The 24,191-nt window shown below is 43.4% G+C and overlaps 1 protein-coding gene across 1 annotated transcript in view; it reads left to right on the forward strand.

The window, feature by feature from the left end:
• Nucleotides 1-23,550, forward strand: part of LOC144772004 (uncharacterized) — an 87,679-nt gene extending 64,129 nt beyond the window's left edge. Inside the window, exon 3 of the mRNA XM_078656223.1 lies at nucleotides 21,190-23,550. Coding sequence (XP_078512349.1) covers nucleotides 21,190-22,728 — 1,539 coding nt within the window. The 3' untranslated portion in view covers nucleotides 22,729-23,550. The remainder of the gene's footprint in view (nucleotides 1-21,189) is intronic.
• Nucleotides 23,551-24,191: the final 641 nt, after the last annotated feature.

Raw genomic sequence — 24,191 nt, forward strand, 5'->3', positions numbered from 1 at the left:
TTACCTTTAAGGTTGGGACCATTCCAGTCCCAAAGATTGGTGTTTTTTCACTAACTGGGGGTTAGCTTGGATGCTAATTTGAACTGGGGGCCATTAAAGAGCAGAAAGCAAGGGAATTTTTATGGGCAAATGCTGCTATTTTTAACTTTGCCTCCCGTTTGGGCCGCAGACCGATAGGGACACTCTTGCAAATTTATAGGGCCAAGTGCATTTCATTGGTGGCGTCTGATGGTGAAATCTGGCGTTACATCACTCACAAAGAGCTGCAAATAACTGAAAACAACTTTTTGAGATGGCTCTTAAGCGTAACCCAGAGCACTTCTACCTTCATAGTACATGAAGAGCTGGGCATGGCCTATCTTTCTGACCTGTTGTCCTTCTGCCCCTTATCCTTATGGATTAAAATTTGTCTAGGTAACAGGACTTCTCTAAATAAAGAGATCTTAAAGGATTGTATGGCTCTCGACCATTCTCATTATATTCCCTGGCTCAATTACATTCATGAGGGTTTTAGGAGTCTAGGAAGAGCAGATCTGTTTTGCAACCCGGAATCAATCAGCAGGAAGGACCTGGTCTAGGTTAAGGAGGCCATATTAAAACAGCAGTTGGCAGACAGGCACAATTGTGAGCTAAGAAAGCCCAGTGTACATAGTTTTATCATATTGAAACAGCTCACTCTACGGAACCATGTTTTAGGGCTTTCTAGCTCCTAAGATCGTTTTTTATTAACCAGGTTCCGCTTTGACCTAATCCATCTCCTTTTCGCCTACCCACGTGGACAGAGTAAAGGTCAGTATCTGTTGCTCTGTGACTGTGACGACAAGTCTCCACAGAATATGCTCCACTTTTTAATATGTTGTGGTTTTTATGAACTACAAAGGAAGACCTACATTACCCCTATTTTTAAAAAGGCATATTCTAGACAAGTGCGTTCCGCTTTAATTTTTTTTATCAATGCTTTCAGGGAATACTGTATTCCATGTTCTAAGTCTTTTTAAGTCCCCAGTTAGGCTTAGATCCAGTTGTGATTCATTGTTGACGGTGGATCAGGGATGGACATGATGTGATTTTGGTATTCCCTTTTTATTTTGTTTATGTGTATTTTATTGAAGCAGTGTATCTTAAGGTAGATGTTCTACAGATATGGCGTCTTAGTAGATACTTTGTATATTTGACTTTTATTTTTTTTATAAAAGCTAAATAAAGTATTGTTGTTGTTGATTTGGATATTTGTTTGACCTGGATGTTTTTTTTTTACTTGAATACTTTTTTGACTCAGATGTTTTTGTGTATCTGTAGAAAAGTTGGTTGGACCTTTGATGCGATATCATCGGGATTATGGAAATATCTTTAAGAGTGAAAATACATTTAGACACACAATTCCTTTTAATGGAACATCCTCAGATTTATGGAAACAACTTAACAAACAAAATCACATTGAGGTGCAATTATGGAAACAACTCAAGGAGCAAAATCACATTTAGGTGGAACATTACCAATGGTCCAAAGACAGAACTAGTGTAATGAAAACTCACTCAGTACAAATCAAAAGTGCATTAGTAAGATGTCAAATCAGGTGTTAGTTGTGCATCAGTATGAAATCACATTTGATTGTCAGCTCACTGAGGTGCAAAACCACCCTGCCTACACCTTCAGCAAAAGTTTGGGAAACCTTTATGAGCACAAAACACACTTAAGAGAAAAATCACTTTAAGGTGCAAAATAGCACTTGACACAAAGTAAGCACAAAAGTCGGTTCACATTCTAAAGCAAAATTACTTTAGGGCCTGATTTAGAGTTTGGTGAATGGCTTACTTTGGCACAAACGCCTTGCGGCCGGGGCGGAAAATGTTTAATATGGTGGCGGTGTCTATTAGACACCGCCAGCCAAATTACAATGGGCAGTGTTAGATGCCTTTCCGCGGCGGCTCTGCCGCCACGGAAAGGCATGCGGTCTTCACTCTGGGGGTCCCCTGCGGGCCCACAGAGTGAAGTACAGGTGGGGGGGGGTGCACATGGGGGGTACCTGTGGTACCCTCCTTCATTGTCATTTGCAAAGCGGCAGGCACCGCGCGGTGCCTGCCGCTTTGCAAATGACAATGTGAAAATGCATTTTCAGCAATGTGGCGGGCGGTGCAGAGAGCACCGCCCGCCACAATGCTGAAAATACAGGATGTGCCCGCCACTGTGGCGGGCACATCCTAATGGCACCCCGGGACCCCCGCCCTTATGGCGGGCGGTCCCGATTTACGATAGGATGACGGGCGGGAAAAGTCCGCCCCTCATCCTAATGGACCCCATAGATTTGACATAAGCTAGCCACGGCACGCAGCTAGCTTTATCAAGAGAAACACAGACCCGTAAGATCATATGATTCAGGGTAATTTCCGGGTTAAGCCAGGTCTTTAACCAGCAAATCAACGGGGCAACTTTCAATAAATCAGTAAGATAGCCCAACCCCACTTCTGTATGAATAACAAAGGTGGGTGTAGATTGGGGCACGGACAGGAGGGTTCTTAAAAATCTATTTTCTGCCATCTGGATTCCATCCTTTTGAGGATAACCCCAAATGGAGGAACCATAGGTAGCAATGGCCAAGCATTTGGATCTATATATACTCAGCAAAGCCTCAAATGGTCCCGCACCCAGTCTTCAAGCAAACCCCATTAGAGCAGTCATTGACCTAACCATGGCGTTTCTTTTCATTTTCTGTTGGGGAGCCCAGGAGCCTCTTTCATCAAAAAGTACCCCAGATATGTGAAAGAGCGGACTCTGGTTACCTCTACCCTGTTACAATAAAAGGTTTTAGTGTTCCTACTATGTTTACCTGCTATCATAACATGGGACTTCTGAGTATTCACCACTAGGTCCAAGGACAATATAAAATCGCCAAAAGTGTTCAAAAGTCTCTGAAGGCCTATACCAGTACGAGCCAACAAAACTGCATCATCCGCGTATAGGAGAACTCGAATAGCTGTTTCTCCTACACCCGGAATATCCAGGCATGCCTCAGCTAGAGATTTCTCTAATGCATTAACATAAAGTGTAAAAAGAAGGGGAGCCAGAATACATCTTTGTCTGACTCCCTCTCAGATTTAAAATGTCTAGAACATCTACCATCCTGCGTGACCCTGACTGTTGCAGAAAGATCCTTGTGAAGGCCTGCTAGAAAGTAAACTAAACATGGGTCTTTTTGGACAATATGCAGAGACGTTTTAAGGTATGGGCAAAGTGGACTTTGGCCCAAGGCCCCAGCCTTTCAAGGGGCCCCCTGATAGAGCCAGCTCTGTTTTGCAAAGAATCTTACCCTGACGTTTTTCGAATAATTCTTAAAAGATTGTTTTAAATACTATTTTCCTTTATTTAATTTTTTGATGTGTGAGAGGCTATTACTGACATTTTGCAGAGAAAGGTTGTGTTCATGTTTCATGCAACATCCATAAAAAAGTTTCTTTAAGATAAAAAAAGGACATCATATATAAGAAATGGGAGGGTGTCACATGGATTATTTGCAGTAAAATTAGTGAGGTGCTGCTGTTACAGTATTAAAAACATACCTCACTATCCCTGAATATTAGACGTTTGCACAATTAGAATTTTGACGAGTGTGCCTGTGCACTGTCAGTGACCTGGCCAAAGAGCGCATGACACAGCTGACATTGGAACATAAATTCATAGCTGTTCCGAACAATGGCCTTCAAAATATGGTGCCGATTAGGATGGCGGACGGACCTGCGTCCGTCGGCCACCCCAAGGTGGAGGGACCGACTGCAGGGGCAGCGGCGGTCTCTCCGTTGCAATTAGGATGTGACCGCCACCCTGGCGGTCACATCCCGTATATTTTACATAGCGGCGGGTGCTGCTTTAAGCACCACCCACCGCAATGTAAAATATGCATGTTTACCATTGGCATGTACAACTTGGCAGGCACTGATAGAGCGCGCAGGTCACCCGGCCAACAATTTTACCAGATACGTATCGGGCCCATGAACTCCGATTTATCTTATACATTAATCGGGTAACCTTACGCTCTACTACCAGTATCCCAGATTCCTTCCTATTTCATTTCCCGTGTACCCGACTTACCACTCCACTGCTACGGGTACCTAATGACCACAATGGATCAGGGAGCTAGCTGTGAAGAAAAAGGCAGACACCAAAACCTCTATACTTTATATATTAAATTTTGTACTTTCATAATAATCACAAACTCAAGAAGTTTCGAAAACCTTTATCTAAAATTCATCAAGCTCAGAAAACATGAGGTTTACAACGAGCAAGCAATCGATAACCAGAATTACAAAGAGCACGTATCCATAAAGGAAGTAAATGAAACCAACCATTTGTGAATCTAAAGGGAGGTAAGAACAGGGAACATGCTAGATAGCAGTATCAGAGTTTAGACTTAATATGAAGTGACTAAGGAACGGGGAAAAATAAGGAGCATGCTAAAATAACAATCATAAAGTATGATCTTTCAAATTGTCAATGTGGAAAGCATGGAAATCCAATATGCAAGAGAATGACTTTATTAAAGCAAAAGAAAGGAAAAATATAGAAGGTGCAGAGTAGACTTTTCAGCACTATATTTACCTAAAGTAGTGTGAAGACCAACCCTGGCCACGGGTCAGTTAAGGACGGGAGATACCCCAGAAAGGACGGTCATCAGTAGGACAGCAGGTGCAGAATGGACACCCCAGGACAGGACAGGAAACCCAGATTAGGAACAGGACAGGACCACCAAGGTAAGAACAGCACCCGCAGTTTGGAAACAACGCCTGCGCTCCACCCTCTCTGCAGCTATCAGTCAGAACCCCGATTGGGTTTTTGAATTCCCCAGCAAAGTGCTCCGCCAGCACTTAAGGTTTAAAACCTCTCGAGTCTATGGAAAGTTCGGACAGAGTGCTCCGCAGCCCTCTGTATCAGTCACCTATTGAGTGCGTTGGGTCAGTGACAGGTCAGCTATTCGGACAAGTCGGACAATTTCTCTAACTAAACTTAGGCTAGTTATACTGTTTTCGGGTCAGTGTACCACCCCCCAAATGTTGCAAGTGTAAGAATTCCCAATTTGGAATGGTCCCCCAAGTAGGATAGGTCAACACACCAATCACATTTCACTTCTACAAGCTCACATTTACATGGTTTGGGACCGCCTATTGAATTTGGGGTTCCCATGACCTAACTTTCTACATTACAATAGTACATCTATGAATTGTGATACATTGAAATCAATTCAGCTTCTTCTGCTAGGCGAAGGTGCATCTTCCCAGGCACATCTTGGCTGTGACTTCGGGTTGGCACCGCTTCAATGTCACCGGCAGAAGACTGTCATGCGCAGAAAGGCTGTTCAATATGGAATCACGAGTGTTCCTCAGACCCCAAGGAATGTGATATATGAAAAGTAAGCGGAAACAAATTAAAATACAGAAATAAATGAATACACTGTATACCATGAATAGCTACTCTATACCCCTTACTTTATATGAACTATAGCATTATTGATTAGGGCAAACAAACAATAATACAAAAGTGGCGGCGCAAGCTTCACCATGTGAGGATACAAAGCGGCCATCTTAATGCTAGTGCGCAAGCGCAAAGATTCCCACCAGAACTGCAAGTACAGAAGAAAACCCGCCAAGCAGCGGCCGTTTTTAGTGACAAGCGTTATTAAGTTTTAGTAACACATAGGCAAGCATCGCTAGGACACCCCAAATGTCAAAATAAAGGGAAGTTAGTAAACAAAACATGTTGGGTTATTCTATTACAGTTATTCGAGGTTCATGAGTTCAAGCAAGTCGCGTTACGTGCGAATCCTTGCTCCATCAATCCCCTCTTTGAAGATATTTACTATAATCACAAAACCAATGGAATCAGATGCCAACTTTCACACTTTGCCCATTCAATCTCTTTCAACATTCTATTCAGCTTTTCTTTAGTTTCTTTGTTAGGGTGAGAATTTTTCACCCTTTCATAAATCTGATTATTTAGTTCCTCTAATTCAAGTTCATCCACACTTCGTTTCATGCCTCTCCTGTTCACCGTATATTTCTTTTGGTGTTTGCGACATTTGCAACAGACAAATATGAGGAATATGAAAAAGCCTATTCCAGCAATTGGCATCAGTACCTTAAACAACAATCCTTTACCTAAATTTGAAAACCAATGACCTACAGCGGAGAGACCATCAGTAAGTCTCTTCCAGGCACTATCAACCTCCAGTGGTTTGAGTTCTTTTTCCAAATTTGTGATATTTCTTACATACCTTTTGAGTTCCACACTTTTGTCTGGTATGTAAGTGCAACAATGTTGCGCTTTCAACATTCGGCAGACTCCACCCTCTTTAGCTAATAAGGTGTCAAGGGCAAGTCTATTTTGCAAAACCATAGATCTGATCGTAACCATTTCGGTATTGATCATCAGAAATCCACTAGCAGTGTCGGTAGATAACTGATCCACTATGGTTGACAATTTGCAAATTCTGTGTGTATTCAAAACCACTCCCACTTCAGGTATCAATGCACTAAATATACTACCCACTATTTCTCCTATGCTTTCTCTTCTACTACGCACTAAGCCATTAGTGTTTTCACTGCTTCCAGCAATTTCATTCACATGGTATATTTTCGGGAAGACAATTCCAAAATAGAAGCTTCAATACCAGCGCTCCGGTAATTTGAAATAAGCCTTGTTTCCACATATATAATAAATTCCGGGAAACACCGGTTCTGACCTATTTTTAAAACCCCATCCTCCAATTACCTTGTAATTGTGTTCACATTGACTGGAACCAATGAAAATGTTATTATAATAACTAGTCTTTTCTCGGTGAAGACAAAGTTTCCCTTTTCTCTCGAAATCCAGCAACAAAGCAGGACCAGCCCCACCATTTGAGGTGCTACCCATGCTCTCAGCCCACTTAGGAGTTTTCTGCCTTTTATCATTTGCCTTTCTTTGGAAACTTTCTCTTCTTTTCTCTGCCATGTTTAGAAACATTTTCTCTTGTTCATGTAATGAACAGGTCAAGTTATCTCTATGTGCTTCACCTAAATCTATGGTACCTATAGTCAAAAAGTATTCTCCCATATAACATGTTACGTCACTTTTGGTATGTACAGGGTTCAGATTTCCAGGTATAGGAAGTTCAGAAAATATCACGTCTGAGTTAGAGTAATAGTAATGTAACGGTCCTCTTTTGTAGAATAAGCTAGCTAAAATGCTACAAGAAATTCCATATGTTAGTGACAGGTGATGATACGTCACTCCCTCAGCTACAGAAGTAGGTAGCTTCATGCAAACATAACAATCTTCTATTTCCATTGCTTCTACATAATGTACTAAAAGGTTTGCGAATACGTTTAAATGAGTCCTGTTCTTGATTCTGTGATAATGTAGTCCTTCCTCATCTGTTGCTTCTAAGTCCATGTTAGTTTGTTTAACGCTAAGTGCTTTCTCATGTCCATCTACACTTTGTGGTGTCAGTTCGTCAGTGTCTTTTGTCACAGTCTTTGTAGAGTCAATATCAGTACCTTTACTCATCATATAAGGAATAGTAATTGTTAGTCCTATCCATAATATTAATACTAAGGCTACACTACATACACATACCTTGCAGCATGTTTTACAACAATTACATCTAGGTCTTCCATTCACATTTGAATCAGACATTTTTGCTCAAAAGAAGCTTTCCAACCCCTCTTTGTAACTTTACACAGGTTGCTTACACAGGGCAACTTCAGGTTGGTTCTTCTTCTTCGGTAGACTGGTCAGCAGTCAGTTCTTCGTCACTCTCGTCACTTATTTCAAGATCCTCAAACTCCTCTAACACCAGGTAAGTCCATTCAGGATCCTGATACTTTTCGTTCAGTCTTTTTATTCGGGCACTTCTTCGCTTAGTATTTTCTCCAGTCAGCTCTGTTTTATTTGAAGCTTGTTTCCTTTGCTCAAGCTTTTCTTCCACTGTTTTCAGTCTCAATCTTAGTCTTTTGATGTACCTTGGTTCTTTATTTTTCTACTTGAGTCTTTTAACTGGCACTGTTGTTGGGCTTTCGTCTAATGCTCTTTTATTTTCGTTCAGTTGTGGCACATCTGCTTCTGTTTCCTTTTCCCCTTCTATCTGACTAGTCCCAGGTCTTATTTCAGTTTCTTCTGCCTGGTTGCTAAGCTGGCTTTGTTCAGGTGTATACTGAATTTGACTTTTTGATGTTTCGTTTCCTGTATCCTGAACACATTAGTCTATTTCTATCTGATCCTGTTCAAGCACTTCGAACCTTTGATTTTCTTCCGCTTGAACTTTCGCCCTAATTCCTGTCTGTCCCTCTTCAATCTCAGGAGTTCTTGGAGGTGTGTCAATAACTTGTTCTGTCCCTATTTGACCTTCCTCTCATCAGATTTGACATGGATTTCGATAATCTGATCGTCTCCTTCTATTCCTGCCTCCTCCTCACTATTCCACTCTCTGTCTGTGTATGTCTGGCTCCTGGTTCTTATTGGATCATCAGTCAGGTCGAATCCTGGGATCCAATCATCTTGACTGGTGCTCGGTTGTTCATCATCAGCTACTTCAGGACCCATGTCTGGAGTCCCCTCAGCTGGACAACCTTCAGCGTCAGTCTTCTTTTCGTCCTCCGTCACCCTCTTGGTATGGCTGGCATGGATCCACTTTGGCACACTTCACCGCTGTCGTGGTAACCAGGATCACCTGTCTTGGTTTTCCCCACTTCGGTGCAAGACAACTTGAACGGGTGTGTTTCTTGAGTACCACCCAATCACCTGGAATCAATTTATGGACTGGAGTTGCTGGACTGGCGACGGCGTCTTCCCCAATCTGGTGAGAGATAGAACGCACTTGGTCACCCAGTTGCTTGCAGTACTCAAGTACCAAATCATCAGAAATGCTTATCAGTTTGTGTCCTGGGACCCATGCTTGTCTCATTACTCTTCCCATCAGGATCTCATGGGGACTCAGGCCTGTATTTTGGTCTGGAATACTATGGATTCCCATCAGGACAAGAGGTAAAGCCTCTATCCAGTTCATGCCAGTAGATTTACACATCTTCCCTATTCTCGACTAGTGCCATTTATTTGTTCCACCACTCCAGAAGCCTCTGGACGATATGCACAGTGCAGTTTTTGTGTGATTTTGAATGCTTCACAGATCTGACCAATTATTTCATTCTGAAAATGCCCACCTCTATCTGATTCAATTGTGACTGGGACCCCGTACCTAGGTATTAGTTCCTGCAGTAACAACTTGGCTACAGTGATGGCATCATTCTTCTTGGCCGGGTAAGCCTCTACCCATTTCGAAAATAGGCAAACAATGACAAGGACATATCTCATTCCTCTACAAAGGGGTAACTGAATGAAGTCAATTTGCAATCTGGTAAAAGGACCTCCTGCTTTCCCAATCTTTCCTATTTCAACTACGGTTTTCTTCCCAGCATTGTATTGATGACATGTCAAGCACCTCTGGCAGAGTGACTCTGCAATTTTCCGGACCCTCGAGTTGAACCATGTCTGCTTAAAAACACGAACCATGGCATCCCTACCAATGTGTGCATTTCCATGTATTAATCTGGCCATAGGAGCAAGCAAACTGTTAGGCAACACAGGCATACCATCAGGGCAAACTATTACACCATCCTCGCTTCTCGGTTGACAACCAAGCTTTCTCCATTTTCCCTTTTCCTTCGGTCCTGCTGCACCTTGCAACTCTCTCAATTCCTCCCATGTTGGCACATCCTCAAACACCATAAGTTGGCAGCTGTTTCCATGCCCCCCAATTTTATAATGACAGACATCTGATGTCTTGCACAATGTTGGGCTAGTTGGTCAGCATATTTATTACCTACTGTCACATTGTCATCGCCAGATTTGTGAGTAGCACATTTGACCACTGCCAATTCTTTTGGTAACTGGATTGCTTCCAGTAATTCCTGTACCACTTTTCCATTTCTGATAGGAGTACCTGAAGAAGTCAGGAACTCTCTTTGCAGCCACAATTGGCCAAAGTCATGCACAACTCCGTAACCATACTGACTGTCAGTGTATACGGTTACTCTTTTATTTTTCCAAATTTTACAGGCTCTTGCCAATGCAATCAATTTGGCTACTTGTGCAGACTTTATTCCAAATAGATAGGATGCTTCTATAGCGCGAGATACTGTGACTACAGCATAGGCAGCACTTAGGCCTCCATTCTCATGTCTCAAACATGAACCATCTACAAACAGCTCATAGTCTTCTATAGGCAGGGGCATTTCTTTGATATCTGGGCGTGGTTTGGTACTAAACTCAGTCAGGTCAATGCAGTCATGCTCGACCTCTCCCTTTGCTTCCGCAATCAGTGATTCAGGTAATAGGGTTGCTGGGTTCAATATGTTACACCGCGTAATGGTTACATTTGCAGCACCTACAAGAATCCTCTCATATTTAGTCAGCCGACTAGGGGTGAGATACTGGGTTTTAGTTCTGGTCAGTAAAATTACAACTGCATGTGGAACATATACAGTTACAGGATGTCCCATAACGATGGATTCGCTCTGTTCGAGACTCATGCAAGTTGCAGCTACTGCTTTTAGGCATCCTGGTAATCCAGCAGCCACTGGATCCAGGGTAGCAGAAAAGTATGCTACTGGACGTCTAGTCAAACCATGCTCTTGTGTTAGGACTGACAATGCACAATTGTCTCTTGTATCACAAAACAGTGCAAATTCTTTCGAATAATCAGGCATTCCTAAAGCGGGGGCTGTACATAGACATTCTCGTAATTTAGTAAATGCCGTCAGGCTTTCCTCGTCCCATTCCACTTGCTCCTTTGCTCCTTTCTTTGTCATTTTTATCAACGGTTTTGCTAGGACAGCAAATCCCACAACCCATTGTCTGCAGTATCCTACAACACCAAGGAACATTCTGATTTCTTTCTGAGTATTTGGTAATTGCATGTTTCGAATTATCCTAATTCTTTCTGAAGTAACCCTCCTGATACCTTTCTCTATCTGGTGCCCCAGATATCTTACTGAATTGGTACAGAACTGTAGTTTGTCAGGTGATACTTTGTGTCCTCCTTCACCTAGATGATGCAGTAAGGCAATGGTGTCATCAACACAGTCTTTCTGACTCTTAGACGCCACCAAGAGGTCGTCTATATATTGCACCAAAACTGATTTTCCCGGTAAGACTAAGGATTCAAGGCACCTTTTCAGAATCTGATTAAAGATTGAGGGGCTTTCTGTATACCCCTGAGGGACGCAATTCCAAACTAACACGTGACTGTCGAATTCAAATGAGAAAAGAAATTTGCTGTCTGGATGCAATGGGATCGAAAAGAATGCAAGACACAAGTCAATTACAGTAAACCACTCAGCATTCCAGGGAATCTGATACAGGATCACTGCTGGGTTCGGAACAATAGGACAGCAAGGAACAACAATTTTGTTTACCTTTCACAGGTCCTGCACTACCCTGTACTTACCACTAGGTTTCTTGATTCCAAGTATGGGTGAGTTACATGGACTACTCAACACTTCTTGTATAATGTTTGCCTCTAGCAATCTTTTTATTTCGATGGCAACTCCTGCTTTTACTTCTGCACTCATTTTATATGGCTTTGTATTTGGGTAAACTGCATCTTCTTTTATGGCTATTTTGATTGGGTCAACATTTGCCATTAATCCTACGTCCTTTCTAGTAAAGTCCCATACTTCTGGTTTCACTGTCTGTTGGAGTTCTTCAGGTAAGTCTTGTATTGTCAGTCGTTTAATTTCTGGTTCAGGTCTTATTAGCATTAATTTGTATATCCCATCTTCGTCTGGGGTTTGTATTTCGACGCCCTTTGGTGTGCAAAAGATAGTACAATTCATTTTGCACAACAAATCACGTCCCAGTAAGTTTACTGGACAAGAGTCACAAACTACAAATATATGCATTTCTTTGAAATTCCCTATTGTAATCTCCATGGGCTCGGTAACTGGGGTACTAATCAATTGATTAGATACACCCACCACTTGGATTGCTTCTCCCGAGAGGGGTAGGTTTGGAACATCTGCTGTTCTTACAGTAGATCGGGTAGCACCAGTGTCCAATAGAAAGGTGACATCATTTCCTTCAACCTTTCCTTCAATGTATGGCCCTGACTGGTCTACCGGCAAGGAGGCGCCAAGCACGCACTCCTCGTCCTCCCCTCTCAGGCCCCGTCAGTAAGGTTCATCACAGAGGAAAGTATTGGTTAACAGAAATTGTGAAGTTGCTGCATTTCTATCTTCTTTTCCTCCCCAAATTTCTATGTCTTCACCCTGCTGTGCCTTTCCCTTAAAGTTCGGTCTAGGTGCTCGAGGCAACTGACTCGATTTTACCTGTTGCTGGGTCTTTCTTGGTTTTTCATTCTGCGTCTGTGGATTTAAATCAGTAGTTTGGGGGTTATTATTTTCTGCATATGGACACTCGTCTCTCCAGTGCCCTATCTGTCCGCACCCGTGACAGGGGAACTTCTTTTTGGCTTCTTCTCGACTCATTTTTACTTTGGGCTTCCCTCCACCCCCAGATCCTTGGTTTTGGGTATTACTATTCGCTTTACTTAACTGCTTTTCTTGTTGCTCAGCTAATTTTACTTGTGCCCACATGACCTTTTCCTTTAAGGCCTTTCGCTTTTCAGCCATCTCGTCTTCACAGTACTTTGCGTAGCGCAAAACCTCATCAATCTTTTTTGACTGCCAACCGATTTTATTGTCTTTGATCCATTGACAAATTTCAGGTCTTAAACCGTTTACAAACCTGTAAATGAAGTGAGTCATATCCTTCATCTCAATGTTATCTATGCCGCTGTACGTTTTGAACACCTGTAATAGTCTTTCATAATAGGAATGCACAGTTTTGTCTCTATCCTGGGTAGTTCTATCTATTCGGGTCCAATCTGTCTCTTTTGCAGGCACTTTTCCCTTCAGATGCAATATTACCTGATTGTATTTTTTCATTACATCATCTGAAGGAGCCCCTGTGATAGGGTCCCTCGGGTATTCTTTACTAGGCCAATCAACGGCAATTTTACATTCTGTCCACAAATCTACAGGAACGACAATATCGAAAAACCCATCCAAGTCTTTCCACAGACATTTTTGGACTTTCATAAACCTCTCTACCTGTCGGTACCACTCTACGGGCTTTTCTCGTAATTTCGGGAAATCATTAGTAAAGGACACAGTATCCTGTTGGGACCATGGAACGTGCACATACTTTCCACCTGGCACCTCTCGCATGGGATATAAATGTTCTGGTTTGTCCACTTCTTTTTGAACATACTCAGAAGTCATCTGTTTTTACCTAACCTCCTCCTTTTTCTTTGCCCACCTGGCTTTCCACTTTTCTAAGTCTCCCCATTTTTGCAACACGTTCAATAACTCTTTGATCTGTACCTTCTTTCCTGACACATTCATATTTTCCAGATCATTGTCTGAGAACTCTGCTCTGTAGGGTTTCTGTAATGGCTTTGATTTCGAAATATCTATTCCCATATTAGCCGCAGTGTCTGTTAATTTCTCATGGAACACTCTGGTATTACGGGTAAGACTCTTGCAGATAAACAGCAGCTCTTCTTCAGAATAAGTATTTAATCTGTCTAACCCCACATTTCCAGCCATCAGTTCTTCCATGTCTATTCTCAATTTGTAAATATCTAATGGTTTCCGCAAGGAATTTGGTTTTTCTAATTCTCGACTCCATCTCTCAATTTCTTCAGGAGTCACTACAGTGGCACGTTTAGTACCAGAAGCTGACTCAATCTGCACTTCTCCTGAACTGAGAGGAGTGTGTCTTTTCTGTGAACCCCTTTCTAGCTCTCGTACTGGCAAATCCATTAAGGAAATTACAGATTCGTATTCGCTTGCTTGATCATCTACAATTAAGGGCTCTTTTCTTGGCTGTACTATAGCCGGGGTAATAATCGGTGTCTTGGGACACCCCTGTTTATCCCCATACAAAGGAACGACTGGTCCAATAGTTACTGGGATGGTCAGGGCTTCAGGACTTGTATTTAGCTGGGAGATTTTCTGAATTAATTCTGTTCTCTGTTTAATTAATGCCTCTTGCTCTCTCTCCTGTAGTATCCTTTCCAGACTTATTTCAGGTATTATTTGCGGAGTCAGGGTCGGGGCAGTTGGATGCGTCATACTTGGTCCCTCACCATAATTAGGTTTCATAAATGGATTTCCTGTGCTTAAAGGTCTCGGCATCTCCTGATAAGGAGGTACTTGACAGCCGTCTCTTACATTTGCAGGTCTAGGCCCCTCCTGGTAAGGAGGTCTCAGGCAAGCATCCCCTACGCTAGAGGATCTACGTCCTTCATTATAAGGAGGTGGATTTTTCATGAACAAGTCATCCAACAAATCGTCATCTGAGTCCCCACTGGTCACTAGATGTTTAGTTTTCTCTGTCCTTTTCTCTCCCATGGATTCTCCTAGTGCCATCATAGGAAACAATCCTTCTACTATCATATTCTGCCTCCACTGTTTCATTCTTTTCTCTCGGGTTTCGGGTTTTACTTTAGGATACCATTTGGTCAACCCTTTTTCCATTCGGGGCTTGTCTCTCTCAAAAGCCTCTGTTTCCCATTCTTCTAAGGCTTCGTACTGTGTCAGTCTGGGTCTGGGATGCAACTCATTCATTCGGGTTCTTAGATTGAATAGAATTCTGCCATTAAATGTACCGTCTAACGGAAATGCTAAAATTCCGTCATTTTTGGTATATTCCACCCAATTTTCCAACCATACACAAGAGTGTGGTAGCCTTTATCAAACATCATGAAAGATGCGGGGGTATTAGGTGGAGGGATGACAACTCCTTCTCTAGTTTTGATAGGCTTGTCTCTTTTGAAATAATTCTTTACTTTGCTTTCTAGGGTCATTTTCCTTTTTTCTCCGTACATGGCGCTTTTACGACCTTTCCACTTATCTTTTCCAAACCCAAAATACCTTGGATCTGGTCTAGTTTCTGGAGTATACGAATGCCACATATACTATTCCGCAAGCGATTCTGTTTACAAAATCACTTCCAATCCAAATGCGTCTTTTATTTTTCAACAACCAATCAACCCCGGGGTTGCAAAATTTTCTGACCAATGGGTGCGCGGCCTTTTCGCGAGACAAGTTCCCACGCTTAGGCGCTCACCCCTCCTTTACAATACTAGCTCCGCTACACACCTGCTGTCTCTACCAATCCCAGCGCGGCACAGAGTGACGTCAGAGCAGCTCCGCAACTGACTCCCTCCTTTGCAAGGTAACGGAAACTTTTATTTCTTTCTTAAAGTGCAAGTGCGTTATTTAATTTACAATGTAGAAACATTCGCCACTGTACTCGAGTGTCTAGAAAGGAAAGATTTGTTTCACTGCAAGTAAACCTCTTCTGTCTACTTTTCAAATACTACGAGTAGATCTCTTCTGCCTACCCTTCACTCAAGCATTGGAGAACCTGCTACTTCTTTGACTCATCCACTTCTTTCCGGGATATCTACTAAGTCAAAGTTTCACTAGTGAACTCCTTTGCTATCAATCAAGCTTAGACGAACCTGCTACTCCTTCCGTGTGACCCTTACTAGGTTATATCAGAATAGAAGTTTTGCCAGCGAACTCTTTGCTATCATTTATTCAAACACACATTCAGAAAACCCTAATCAGTGCTTCCAGTTCTGCCTAACCTGCACCAATTTTCCTTGAGCCAATGACCTCAAAGCAAAGTGGATTCTCCTCGCTATTCAATTCCCCGGGGATTCCAGACAAACATATAACTATCACTAACAAGTTTTGTTAAACATATATCAATATAGCAGCAAGAAAAACAGTTTAAAACATTTCATAATTTTCAAAGCAAAAACATTTCACGTGATCGATCAATTTAGCAGCAATAAAATGTTCGCAGTTTTAGCAGCAATATTTTCACCATTAGCAGCAATAACTTTTAGCAGCATCCGACCTACCTATCTTAGCTAGTCCTACCTAACTTTAACTAGTCCCTAACCATTTTCTTTAACTAGTCCCTAACCATCCTCTGCTTACCAGAAAATAATGATAGAGCGCGCAGGTCACCCGGCCAACACTTTTACCAGATACGTATCGGGCCCATGAACTCCAATTTATCTTATACATTAATCGGGTAACCTTACGCTGTACTACCAGTATCCCAGATTCCTCCCTATTTCATTTCCCGTGTACCCGACTTACCACTCCACTGCTACGGGTACCTAATGACCACAATGGATCAGGGAGCTAGCTGTGAAGAAAAAGGCAGACACCAAAACCTCTATACTTTATATATTCAATTTTGTACTTTCATAATAATCACAAACTCAAGAAGTTTCGAAAACCTTTATCTAAAATTCATCAAGCTCAGAAAACATGAGGATTACAACGAGCAAGCAATGGATAACCAGAATTACAAAGAGCACGTATCCATAAAGGAAGTAAATGAAACCAACCATTTGTGAATCTAAAGGGAGGTAAGAACAGGGAACATGCTAGATAGCAGTATCAGAGTTTAGACTTAATATGAAGTGACTAAGGAACAGGGAAAAATAAGGAGCATGCTAAAATAACAATCATAAAGTATGATCTTTCAAATTGTCAATGCGGAAAGCATGGAAATCCAATATGCAAGAGAATGACTTTATTAAAGCAAAAGAAAGGAAAAATATAGAAGGTGCAGAGTAGACTTTTCAGCACTATATTTACCTAAAGTGGTGTGAAGACCAACCCTGGCCACGGGTCAGTTAAGGACGGGAGATACCCCAGAAAGGACGGTCATCAGTAGGACAGCAGGTGCAGAATGGACACCCCAGGAAAGGACAGGAAACCCAGATTAGGAACAGGACAGGACCACCAAGGTAAGACCAGCACCCGCAGTTTGGAAGCAACGCCTGCGCTCCACCCTCTCTGCAGCTATCAGTCAGAACCCCGATTGGGTTTTTGAATTCCCCAGCAAAGTGCTCCGCCAGCACTTAACAGACCCCCCAGGATATAGCGGCATGAATTAGCAAATTTAGCGGCACAAAAATGGAGATTTAGCGGCACATATATGGAAATGTAGCGGCAATTTTGCTGCATTTTATGTGGCCATTTTTCCTACAACAAACACAGATATGTTACTTTTTTTTAGTTATTTAACAACATGAAGCACACGCACACACCCCCACACACATCTTCTACCATCTCTCGCCTTTCTACCCGCTCTCGTGCCCTCTTCTCTCTCCCCCTTCTATTTCCTCACTCCCTCATCTTCGACCGCTCTCTTCCTCTCTTTCTCCCTGTCCTCTCTCTCCATTCTCTCTCCCACATTTCTGTCTGTCTCCCTCTTTCGCTTTTCTCTATCTCTTTCTTATCACCCCCTTTCTCCCCCTCTCTCGCCCGCCTCTCTTTCCTTCATGCCCCCTTCCTATCACCCACACCTTCTCTTTGCTTCTTCGCTCTCCCCATTTTCCAACTCCTCTCTCCTCCTTATCCTCTTTCCTTCCCCTGCCTTACCTTCACCTCGGTTGTGCTTTTCTCCTGCTTCTCTCTCGCTGCTCTCCCACCTCTCTTTCCCAATTATCTCTCTCGCTTTCTCTCCCACTCCTTTTTTCTCTCTCTCCTTACCCTGTCCCTCACTGACCTCTCTCCTTCTCACTCTCACTGATCTTTCTCACTGCCCTTTCTTTCCCTTTCTCTCCCTCATTCACCTCTATCCCTCCCTCTTTCTCACATCACTCTCTCGCTCTCTGATTCTCTTTCCTCTCTCTTCCCTTCTTTCTCCTCACCCCGTTCTCCATATGTCGCACCCCATCTCTTTCTGTTACTTTTTCCTTTCTCTCTCTCCCTCTCTCTGATTCCGTTTCCTCTTTCTCTCCCTCAACTCTCCTTTTCCTCACTACCCCCTAGCTCTGTATCTCTTACCCTCTCTCTCTTTCTCCTCAATTCCCCTTGTTCCCCTCACCCATCCTCTCCCTCCCTTCTCTCATTCTCACCCCCTCTCCCGCTCTCTCTGTTTCCCTTTCCTCTCTCCCTCCACTCTTTCCCCTCACTTCGCCCTCTCCCATTTTGTATCTCATACCCTCTCTCTTTATCCTCACTTCCTTCTCTTCCCCTCTCCCCTCCCCACCCCGCTCTGTAACTCACCCCCTCTTCTTGTTTCTCTTTCCTGTGTCTCTCCCTCCATTCACTCTCCTCACCTATCCCTGTTTTGTATCTCGTAACCACCCCCTCCCCTTTCCATATGACTACTGCCTATCCCTCCCCCGGGTGCTACAAACTGCTTGCCAATGCTTAATGTTTCCAGCCTCATTTGCCACCCCTTACAAATGAGCTCCCAATATCACTCCTCCGATTGCCTCGCTTCTGAAATGGAAAAAAAAACCAAAAGCAGCTGTTCTGCCGTTCGAAGCCATCCTGGGTTTATTTAGGCGCTTCCATTACAACCTGGACGTGGACGCGCTGCTCGGAGCCGGAAGCTCGCCTTTTGGGCCAACAAAGGCTTTGTCTGCTCCCAGCAGGCGAGACGAGCAGCATTATTAAGAATCCTCCATCAGGCCCCCTAATATCCGGCTGCAGAAGAGGGTGCAGTTAAAACCCTTGCTCACAGTTAAATCACTACCATACCTCATGCCTGCCTGAGAGCCTGCCGTGGTGCACCACGCGATCATGTGATGCATCTTTGCGACCTAGTCAGACCCCCCCTCGACCTCCTCGCTCCTTCTCGCCGTGAAATCTAAGGCGGAAACGGCGGAAACGGCAAATTTCGCGGGCTTTTGCCCAAATATCGCGGCACTTCCACAGATCGGCCGATTTCGCGATTTTTTTGCAAATCGCGATAAGCTGGAGGGTCTGACTTAAGGTTTTAAACCTCTCGAGTCTATGGAAAGTTCGGACAGAGTGCTCCGCAGCCCTCTGTATCAGTCACCTATTGAGTGCGTTGGGTCAGTGACAGGTCAGCTATTCGGACAAGTCGGACAATTTCTCTAGCTAAACTTAGGCTAGTTATACTGTTTTCGGGTCAGTGCACCACCCCCCAAATGTTGCAAGTGTAAGAATTCCCAATTTCGATTGGTCCCCAAGTAGGATAGGTCAACACACCAATCACATTTCACTTCTACAAGCTCACATTTACATGGTTTGGGACCGCCTATTGAATTTGGGGTTCCCATGACCTACCTTTCTACATTACAATAGTACATCTATGAATTGTGATACATTGAAAGCAATTCAGCTTATTCTGCTAGGCGAAGGTGCATCTTCCCAGGCACATCTTGGCTGTGACTTCGGGTTGGCACCGCTTCAATGTCACCGGCAGAAGATTGTCATGCGCAGAAAGGCTGTTCAATATGGAATCACGAGTGTTCCTCAGACCCCAAGGAATGTGATATATGAGAAGTAAGCGAAAACAAAGTAAAATACAGAAATAAATGAATACACTGTATACCATGAATAGCTACTCTATACCCCTTACTATATATGAACTATAGCATTATTGATTAGGGCAAACAAACAATAATACAAAAGCGGCGGCGCAAGCTTCACCATGTGAGGATACAAAGCGGCCATCTTAATGCTAGTGCGCAAAAGCCGCCGTGGAAAAGCATGTTTCCGCCTGCATCGTGATATGGCTGGCGGTGTCTTGCAGACACCGCCACCATATCTGCGTACCACCACCGCGGATCAGCGGCGGACGGACTTGCGGTCCGCCGCTGATCCCACCGCCATCGTAATGTGGCGGGCGGTGTTTTCACATACCAAGGCGGTGACTCCGCATCCTCCAGGCCGGCGGTGGCTTCCGCCGGCCCGGAGGATGCAGATTCACCGCCATTCTAATCGGCCCCTATGTATGGGCCAGGGCCCCTAACATCCTTAAGATGTCTCTGGCAATGTGGGCAATCATCAAGACTCACGGGGATGAAAAGCTCCTGAAGTCAAAATAAATGAATTACAGAACTCAAACTGAAAAAAAGGCATTCAATGTAGCATAGATCTGGGGACTAGCAATTTTGTAAAACCATTTGAAGTAATTTCTAACGAACAATGCAACGAATTTGTACATTCTGGAAACGCTAAAGGAAAAAGTAATATTTAAAATATGAATGTAGTCAAACAGAGATTATCAAGTTGCAATTTAAACTAAAAAGTGCATCAATCTAAAACAAAACAATTTGAACAGTCTAGCACGGCATTAGTTCTATGCTTCAATGTGCTTCTTAATACATAGAGGCTGAATAGGGTATTCTATATATTTTTATAGCATGTTATGCCCTTCTAAGGTCAACTCAAAGCACTCTGGTAGTATAGGAGAGATGAAATAGAGAAACTAGGAAATAGAATATGAAGGGCCGTTATGAGGGAATTAGAACGAGCGTTGTGTATAAAATTGTCTTTTCAGAGTGATAGAATCTAATCGAACAGCAGCAGTGCACTGTGGGCAGCCAGTCTTAGCCGTATGCCCGGCTTGTAGAGAGGAAGTGAACCGTAGAGATAAGGGGGCGGGGGGAGATAAAGGCGGGGGACAGGTAGGTTGGCGCTTCAGTAGTGTTAATGAAGGTTTTGTCAGGGAGTTACACATTATTTACAGCTTGGGGATACTTGGACAGGCTACTGGGAGACCCTGGGAAGAAGGAGCCTGCAAAAGCCTCTCCACAACACCTTTCACGTCCCAAAATTGATATATTTACCTGTCGGCATACAGCAGAGGGCGCGTGTAAAAGCAGACTGGAGGAGGCTTTGTTACCCTGGGGGCCATGAGTCCTATGAAGAAAGAGGTCTCAGGGCTCCTAGAGGTCTTTGCTTCAGACATCACCTGCCCATGTGTGGCCCGGACTGGGCTCAAGGCCGCCTCCTCCTAAGTTGCCAATCTGCTGTTCCGGTGAGGCCTCTGAACTTCTACCTGACTGATCCCGCTTAGTAACTTTTCATATCCGGGGTTGTATTGGCCTCATGGCGAATTGTAAGAATGTCTGGGAGGACTTTATGTATGAAGTAATAATACTGCTAGGCTGTCTGTCATGTGCCAGGCGTGCACGTGCTTCTCTGCTGCTGGCCCAAACCCAAGCCTACCAGACTTTTAAAGGGTCCAGATTGTCGGTAAATCTCACTGTTTGCAAAGATGCTTTTGTACTCTGGAGTTGAGCCTTCTACCTTGTCTAGCACAGGAAATTTATGTTGCTAAATGTCTTCTTGTGCTTTGCAGGGCGACGGCGGAGGCCCACTCATGTGCCTAGATTCGGAAACTCGCCTCTTTTTTGTGATTGGAGTCACCAGCTGGGGAAAAGGTTGCACTAAGCCATGGAAACCGGGAGTCTACAGCTCTACCAAGTACTTTAAAGACTGGATTGTAAAAATTATCTCGAGGGAAAACAGCACCGCACCCCCCACCACAGAACCCCCCATCCCAGAACCCCCCATCCCAGAACCCCCCATCCCAGAACCCCCCATCCCAGAAGTGGATGCAGACACCTTGTCTCCAGCCAAGCGCCTTGCACCAAAGCCAAAGCCGATTCCTATCAAGATCACGCAAAAGGGCATTCTGCTAGACCCTGGCCTTACCAGACAAACAGTCCCGGAAGTAGGCACTACAGCCTCCCAAATCATTGAAATACCCCTAACCCCCGCCCACAAGCATCCCAAGTCTGTCCCAATTTATTCTATGCACCCTTCTAATTCTTCACTAGAGGGCACGGCTGCCACAAATATCCTGCCCGGTGGGAACGAGAACAAATACGATTTCCTGATGCCTGCTACAGACAACGCAACTCACCTTCCTATTAACCAGAGCCTTCTAAAAACTATGCAACCTGAAACTACTGAAAGCAATGACATATCGTATTATGCACTGGAATCCCCCCCAAAGCCCAAGTCGACTAGCAAAACGCCTCCTACTTCCTCTACCACGGAAGACTCGCATAAGGATTCTCCCCCAGTAAAGGAGGAATTCTCCTCTACATACTATGCTATTGTGGAAGTTTCTAAAACAAACCTGCCTTCCCAGGCAATGCAGCTGGTTTTTCTTGCTAATAATCCACCTACGACCATAATTTCTACCGATGAGGATGTTACACTGATCACTTCTCATAAGCAAACCGCTGTTACAGGCTTCAGTTTAATACAGTTGTTAAAACTGACCAAGCCTACCAAGTCCATTAATCTGGGGTTCACAGTGAACTATCCCCCAGTACAAACCACTCACATACCCTCTGTGTTACTGCAGCTATTCAAAACAACAAAACCTTCCAGGAAAACACAGCATGTCTTTCCCTTTCAGCCTCCCTCTCCTGCTAGACAAAATGCACCAATACAAATCTCTCCAGCCCTAAAGCTGAACTACATCATCAGTGTACCATCTCGCTCACAGAAGCCCAGTGGAGGTGGGCCTTTACTATTCATGAGCGAGCAGACCATGCTGCCCCCTTTTCTGCCACAAAACCAGGACAGCATCTATCCACCAGAGCTGTACTTTACATCAATACCACCTACCAGATCTCCTGAAACAGCACACCAGGGCTTTCTCAATGAGCCCACAAGTTCACTAAAGATGGGGTTTGTTTTTAGGCCATACCAACCTTTACAACACAGTCCACTGGGTCTCAATCTACTGCCACCTACTATGAACATTCCTTCTCCAGGTTCAATGTTGTTTGACCAACAGGTTATTTTCCCTCCGACCAGCCCTGACTTCATACCGGCCAAGCGTTTAGGGATGTCTTTTAAACGTCGATACCTCCTCATATGATGAATCCAGAGCCGCCTGCGTCGACCCTAAGCCCTCAATCTCAACACTTTGCAAAGATGATAGGCTACCCTTGGGATGTCTCTGGAGTACATCGGTGCAGACCAAGTAGCTATATGAACAATAACTACATCAGGGCTGTCCTGCAGTTTTTTATACTATAGTACGATGTCCCTTTGGGTGTAATGTGCTGATGGTGTTGGCACTGATGAAAGGATTGCTCATCTGTATTATGCTTCTTTTTATATTTTTTACATTCGATGATTTCATTAAAAAAAACTATTAAATGGAAAAATAGGCTCGCCAATAAAGTGAATCAGGAAAACGTGCCCTGTCTATATATGACCTGAACCTCGATTAATCAGAAACAAATATGTTATTAGTGGTATGCAAGAGACAGACCTGAACCCGTTTTTAACCTGGAGTTGGCAAATTGAATTCCGTTTAAGGTACCTTGGTGGGTTAAGACACAAGCTGTAGTGGCTCGGTAAGATAACTCAGAAGGTTGAGTGACTACTGCAGAGATGTTTCTATTCACTTCCAATGGAAAGAGACGTTATCATTTCATCTGAAAGTACCCATCAAATGTGCTGTGAACATTTTACTTAAAGCATAGTTCTGATTTCCGGAAGGTGTGCAAATATATTAATTGGATGCCTTGAAAAACCAACATGTATCACGAAACAGGTGTTGGACATGTAAAGGTGAATTGATTGGTTCCAGATTTGACTTTAATATAAGATGTAATATAATAAGTGCATAATACAAATAATGTCGAACAGTTGGATGTGGATACAATCAGTATTCAATAGAGGAAGTTGGAGTCTAGAGCTGAATATTGAGCAACAATAAAACAAATAATAAAAAGTAGACACTGTGCATAAAGAGTCCTTTGTTCTGGACACAAATGAGTTTATCTTGAATTATAGTAATTAATACATACTATCAGAGGCGCTCCTAAATTCATTTCTGTAATCGACACAGTAGGTTACAAGTTGTAATCCCATTAAGATGTTCAGTTGGTAACTCACTGCCAGCAGGGGTCTGTGTGTAACCTGCAGGCCACAGGTTCCCACAGGTTCAGATCTAGGGGCATTCATTCTTAAGTTAACAGAGTAAGCACTTTGATTTGTCTTCCAACAATGAGTTCATCCAGTTACTTTCTGATGACATGCAGATTTTTGCAGCTAGTTCTCATCCGACTAAGTTAACTACAGGATTCCTTTTTGCAGGTTTGTGCATATAAACTGAAAATAAAGTTTGCCATTTCTTGAATCTAACTTCATTTTATGGAACTTAGAACAGTTCCTTAACAGACCGTCAAACGGCTTGTACCTTCCCGGTAAAGCTGTGCATTTGACTGATTCCGTGAGCACCCTCAGGATATATTGGTATGTTGTCATGCTAGCTCACAGTGCACCATGTGCACCCATAAACCTAATCCGTTAAAAGACGGGTTATGCTAC

Source organism: Lissotriton helveticus, chromosome 1_1 (genome assembly GCF_964261635.1).
Source record: "Lissotriton helveticus chromosome 1_1, aLisHel1.1, whole genome shotgun sequence".
Taxonomy (NCBI): Eukaryota; Metazoa; Chordata; class Amphibia; order Caudata; family Salamandridae; genus Lissotriton; species Lissotriton helveticus.